The sequence below is a fragment of the Alosa pseudoharengus genome, unplaced genomic scaffold, assembly GCF_046254945.1.
Source record: "Alosa pseudoharengus isolate Yale_2024_CS ecotype anadromous, Long Island Sound unplaced genomic scaffold, YU_APseudo_1.1 YU_APseudo_1.1_scf_18, whole genome shotgun sequence".
Classification (NCBI taxonomy): domain Eukaryota; kingdom Metazoa; phylum Chordata; class Actinopteri; order Clupeiformes; family Clupeidae; genus Alosa; species Alosa pseudoharengus.
The window spans coordinates 5,881,592-5,888,217 of record NW_027468650.1 but is presented as its reverse complement, the minus strand read 5'-3'; the positions used below and the strand labels follow the sequence as shown (position 1 = coordinate 5,888,217).

Genomic DNA, 6,626 nt, shown 5'->3' with positions numbered 1-6,626 from the left:
TGCCAAGACCGAGGTTATTTTATGGTGGGATGATGAATGTGGGGGAGGGTCTTCCAAAACCGGCTAGCTTGTAGCTCTCCTTCTGTCTTCTTGGCTCTGACACTGAAGTTGTAACCCCAAGACACATTACGCACATGTTCACTCTTCTGTATCGCGCAGTAGCCTCGATATTACAGCATACGCGGCAGACCGTAAGCGGCGTGTTTTCAATGTTGACATCTAGCTTTGACAACTGTGATGATATATTATCTTCAACCTTACTGTCGAATATTAATCTGCTATTTCCTATTCTTCCACTGACTCTTAGATTTGTCTCGCAAAGCCGCCATCGGTCATTAAGATCCATCTTGTTCGCTCTGTCTGCGTGGTGGGGAATGGTTGTTGCTGTTTTCTCTATCACTCTGGGTTGTTGTATCAGGCACACAATTTCCGGTGAGCGTCGTAGCGTAGCTTACTTCACGATCGAGCTGGCGCATAACATACGTCACGGCTAAATATTAGCGATTGGGTGAAATCAGATCCAATCGTTTCAAACTTCTACAGAGTCCACGCCTCCAGCTTGCAAGCGTTCCTCAGTAGCAGAGATCCCAGACCCTGGTGGAAGCGAAGCGTACCAAGGGGATGGCAAATGGCCAGGCTAGTGTGGGCCTATTTCTGCTTCAGTTTGTGCAAAACTAATGCCTGCATCGCTTCCGCGTCATTACGAACAAACTTCATGTTTCTCGCGTGTAATACAAGTATTTCCTGAAAACTTTGTGCAGCTTGCGCTGCGTCGACGTTTCTTCCGTGATTTGGGAAAAGCCCGTAAAAGTCCTTGCAGGAAGTGATAACATCAACGTTTTTTAGTATATCCAGTTTTTAATATTTTTTTTCCGAAGTGTTTACAACTCGGTGTTAACTAATAATTGTTGCAAACTGGACTACGAACAAAATATTAGTACATTGGTGTATGGTCACTAAATGTACACATAAATTATTTTATTGTAAGGCCCCCCATGAACGAAAGTCCACGAAACTTGTCATGCATTCGGAGGGTGTCATAATGATCCTACACTTTCAATTTTGTGCAGTTTTGACCATGTCAGCCAGATATATTGTGATGAAAACACCTAATGTTTTGCTTTTTAATTTTTAACTAGGTGACGCTATACATGAAATAAGTGGTAATGGGATAGGTTGACATGCCCCCTTAAGACCAACATACAAAAAAAAGGTGGACCTCCTAGGCCCTATGGTTCTCGAGATATTCACAGAAAGCTGTCTCCGGCCACCTACAGGCCAGTTGGTGTATAGTAACATAAATTAATTTATTGTGTGGCCCCCCATGAACGGAATTCCACAAAACTTGGCGTGCATTCAGAGGGTGTCATAATGATCCTACACTTCCAATTTTGTGCAGTTTTGACTATGTTAGGTCACAGATACCTTCAATTACAACACCTCATTTTTACTTTTTTGTGTTTAACTAGGTGGCGCTATACATGAAATGAGTGGTTATGGAATGGGTTGACATGGCCCCTTGAGATCAACATACAAAAAAAAAAAGGTCCTCCTAAAGCCTACGGTTTTCGAGATATTCACAGAAAACTGTGTCTGCCCTACCCTCCTTTCGGGGGGTCCAGTCCAGCGGGGGGGTTACAGATCAAAACGAAAAACGATGGTTCCATGCTATCCGTGTGGGGTTACATGCCCACCAAGTTTCGTGTACCCCGGTCTTTCAGTGTCCCGGGAATCATTGATGGAAATTTGGGCATGCGAAAAAAAAAAGAAAAAAAAAAGACTAAACCTATATGACCGCCGCTTCGCTGCGCGGCGGTCATAATCATATAGGGTATTATTAGCCATGACATTACTAGGCTATGAATCGTTCGTTCATTTTTTATTTATTTTTTTGGGGGGGGGGGGGGGGGGGGGGGTTACAAACTTATTCAAAATCATCCCCCCCTCTGGTTTTTACACAAATCGCACCCTGGGAGGAAGGATAACAGTTGTGATTGGTTCTCTCAAGGATTTCACACCCCCCACAGACTGAAGAGTTTCCTCACAGTTTTGAACATATAAGAGCTCTGTTTCTACTTCACCCAAAGAGTGTTGTCTTCTGTTTAGTGAGGTACACTAAACATACATACATTAGATTAGGTAAGTATTATATTTACTGTTATTTGAAGTGTATTTTCTATATTTTAAATTTTCTAGAACTCAAAGGCTTTGAAGTTTGTATTGACGGATATTAATATTTGAGGAGAGGGACAGGGTTGTTGTAGAATGTTACAAATTATTTTGCTGAGTGCATCAAAGTTCTCACATTTCTGTCAAACTGCAATTTTGCAGAGTACCATGGACAACATATCTTCAGCAACAACTTTCATACTCAAGACATATGAAAAAATGGAACATCAGAATAATTTATACTTAACTGTTTTCCTTCTACCATACATTTTAACTATTGCTTTGAATACACTTGTAATTGTTGTTATTTACAAAGAACAAGCCCTACATAAACCTATGTACATTTTCATTTGCAATTTATCATGTAATGGAATATACGGAAGCACATCTTTATTGCCACATATGATGACTAAGCTTGCTACAAAGTCATATACAATCTCTTTGGTCAACTGTTTTATTCAGATATTTTGTTTACACACTTGGGGTATTGTTGAACTGACAACGCTGGCTATAATGGGATATGACCGGTATGTTGCCATATGCACCCCATTACACTATCATGACAAAATGTCTCCAAGGAAGGTCAAAATTCTCATTGCATTCAGTTGGATCTTTCCTTTCTGTACTTTTCCACTTTATTTAGTACTGACTATCCGGCTGTCTTTTTGCAGTAATATAATTCATAAAACCCACTGTGTAAATTTTGATCTAGTTCAGCTTTCCTGCACTAGCACTTTTGTAAATAACATTGTTGGGCTTCTTATAATGGGTGTGTATATGTTCCCTCAGCTCCTTGTGATTTTGTTTTCATATGCTCAAATTCTAAATATTTGCATACATGCATCCAAGGAGTGTCGAAAGAAAGCCCTTCAAACATGTATACCACATTTGTTGACAGTTATAAACTATTTTTTTGGTGCTTGTTTTGAAATTATCCAAGCTCGCATAAGAGGAACCCAGACACCATTTGGTGTAGCAGTATTTTTGTCTCTGTATTTCATAATCTTGCAACCACTATTTGACCCTCTACTGTATGGTTCTAGTTCGCTCAAATTGTACATTGTGCAGTTTTTTCAAAAGAGGAAGTTGTCACCATTAAGTAAGCGATAAAGTCATGTTTTCCATTTTGTCATTTAAAAATGTTTATGCATGCAAAAGTGTGATTTGTTTTGGCATAATAGGCCATCCAGTACAACAACATGACACATGTGCAATCCAACATGGACATGCCACTCTAAACCCAGATTTAGTTGTAATAAATATGTTAGGTGGTCACTACTAATGTTTGTGTGTTTTGTGAAAACTCTGTCATAACTAAAAGAAATGAGTTGATTGTACTATTTAAGTGAAATATACAGTGCACTGATCATGTTAAGCAGAGACAACGATAAATGTTATGTTTTTGCAAGGCAGAGGAGGGGTCTAATAAAAATTCTGCCCATCAACCGTTCCTCCTGCTTCTCAGTCCAGATGAATGACTCCATGCCTTGTGCTGCTGTGACAAATAGGCTACTACATCAAATGGTGGGTGAACTTTCTGATGAACTTGTTGAAAAATTAAAATTCTGATGAAATAACTGAAAATTATTTTCAGTTTGACCAATAGTTAGCTAAATGTTTGTTTACGTGATTAACTTACATTAACCTGAGAAAAGTAAGGTAACATTAGCTCCGTTGTTAGCATGCTAGTAGTCTTTCGGACAGTTAGCTCATGGTAGCTACCTTCCAATGGGTGTGTATGCCAGATTATAACAATATCACATATGTTTTCGTGTAAATATACTTGTCTTGGTGCTACTAAGTTTAATTCAGACTTTATTGAAATAGGTGTTTCTGTCTGTAGACAGTTTTAGCTAACCATAGCAGCACATGTTGGTTAGCTTTTGGCTAATGTTAGCCGATGTCCATTCACTTATTTGTTGCATTCATAGGTGATATAACAAACTTTTATTTCAACTGTGTAAATGAACATGGACTAAAAAATTGTTTTCTTATGTTCTTTTTTATAGGTTCTTCGTCTTTTTTTTATAGGTTCTTCATCTACAGTGGATGTGGAATATTTATGAGTTTAAATGTTGTTTGTTCGTGTTTTATCAATAATAAAAGGCATTCCTATACATTGTGATGAATTTCTTTTCAATTTTTAATAAAACAATTAAATTAATACAGTACCCTAATCTTAAAATAAAAAAACAATAGGCCTATCTGAACTTAGTTCATATTTTAATGAATTTGTTAACATGCATTTTAACCTAGTTATTTTATACAACTGCAACTTCTGAAACAATAAGTTAAGTGAACTAAAGATTTTTAGTAAAGACTACTAATGTAAGCTTAATTTGTCTACAGCATCAACATAAGGTTGTTAGTTGACACAACTAAACATGTTTAGTTTTATGTTTTGTAAAAACTAGAATGGTTTAAGGCAATCGGTTTCCACGCAATTTTCTAGTAATGACAACTAGTTCGGGTTTAGAGTGTGGATGTCAGCAAATGTTTAAGACATAACACATACTTCTAAATTGTGTTTTTCAACTGCTTAATAGTTTTCTCAGGGCGATAGACTACGGTAATATATTGGGAACAGTGTTCATTCATGTAAAATTTTCTGTGCACTTCTGTAGCTCTCCCAATGTAACACCATTTCTATGACACAATCACCGTCAATTCTATTATACATTCATAAATGCAACCAGGGCTAATAACAAAACTATATTTTATTTTTTTGTATTTTGTTGGTGAATCTTGTCTAATTTTTTCACCAAAAAGCCATAGAAACATATTTTTATTATTCTAAAAGCATGCACATACATTATGAAAAACAAAAACAGAATCAATAGGGGCTTTATCAGACTTTCACCTTTCTGACCAATCTTTTTGCCGAGTACTTTTGCCTAGCCTGGTTTTTTCACACTTTCATAGGCTCAGATACTTTCAGAATACCTCATGATATTTCGTGGTTCATCTTTGCTTAAAGCCCTGGTTTTCCTTCCTTTGTTACCAGTGAAGAGTCACACTACTAACCCAAACCATACCACCATTTATAAATAAGTTTCCAATTTGCTCTATGCCAGTGATATATCAAATCTATCCAAAACTGCTACTTGATTATCTAGTTTTTAGACTGTGATATCTAGATCTAGATAAGTCTCTTTGCCTTTGTGGCTGACATCTTTTATCTGACAATATAATGTAATGTGTAATTATCTATATCAATAAAGGCTAAAGTCCTAAAGTAATCTCTAATTTAATCCCCCAGTTTGGAGTCTAGCCTGGGTGCCATTCCGAACTTAGTCCCGCCCACAACATTTGAGGTCGGGAGGTTCGGTCTGGCATTGCTCCATTGTGGTGGAAGTATGCTCGCCCTATATAGGGCGGACCAATCAAATCAGGCTTTACGATGATGGACAGGTGAGCAACAGCGCCTGGTCTATCACGTCATCTGAGCACGCTTAGATTAGGCTTATGTTTGAAACAAAAACGCTGTGGCTAGAAGGATACATGGCTTTTAAGACCCATATGGAAAATTCATATTATTATGACCGCCGCGCAGCGAAGCAGCGGTCATATAGCTTTAGTCAGAATTTATTTTATTTTTTTTTATTTATTTTTTTCCGCATGCCCAAATTTCCGTCAATGAGTCCCGTGACACTGAAAGACCGGGGTACACGAAACTTCGTGGGCATGTAACCCCACATGGATAGCATGGAACCATCGTTTTTCGTTTTGATCTGTAGCTGGACTGGACCCCCCGAAAGGAGGGTAGGGCAGACACAGTTTTCTGTGAATATCTCGAAAACCGTAGGGTTTAGGAGGACCTTTTTTTTTTTTTATGTTGATCTCAAGGGGCCATGTCAACCCATTCCATAACCACTCATTTCATGTATAGCGCCACCTAGTTAAACACAAAAAAGTAAAAATGAGGTGTTGTAATTGAAGGTATCTGTGACCTAACATAGTCAAAACTGCACAAAATTGGAAGTGTAGGATCATTATGACACCCTCTGTATGCACGCCAAGTTTTGTGGAATTCCGTTCATGGGGGGCCACACAATAAATTAATTTATGTTACTATACACCAACTGGCCTGTAGGTGGCCGGAGACAGTTTTCTGTGAATATCTCGAGAACCGTAGGGCCTAGGAGGTCCACCTTTTTTATGTATGTTGGTCTTAAGGGGGCATGTCAACCCATCCCATTACCACTTATTTCATGTATAGCGCCACCTAGTTAAAAATTAAAAAGCACAAAATTAGGTGTTTTCATCACAATATCTCTGGCTGACAAGGTCAAAACTGCACGAAATTAAAAGTGTAGGATCATTGACACCCTCCGAATGCATGCCAAGTTTTGTGTACTTTCGTTCATGGGGGGCCTTACAATAAAATAATTTATGTGTACATTTAGTGACGTACACCAACAAGGATTCCCGGGACACTGAAAGACCGGGGTACACAA

The 6,626-nt window shown here is 38.2% G+C and overlaps 1 protein-coding gene across 1 annotated transcript; it reads left to right on the top strand.

Moving 5' to 3' along the window:
• Window positions 1–2,345: 2,345 nt before the first annotated feature.
• LOC143131828 (olfactory receptor 4B13-like) lies at window positions 2,346–3,279 on the top strand. Its single transcript, XM_076291415.1, has one exon. It carries the CDS (start codon window positions 2,389–2,391, stop codon window positions 3,277–3,279), a length of 891 nt encoding a protein of 296 aa, XP_076147530.1. The 5' UTR covers window positions 2,346–2,388.
• Window positions 3,280–6,626: the final 3,347 nt, after the last annotated feature.

What these genes read in the sequence shown, in the direction of transcription:
- LOC143131828 (XM_076291415.1), top strand. Translation starts at nt 2,389, where the DNA reads ATGGAACATCAGAATAATTTATACTTAACTGTTTTCCTTCTACCATAC.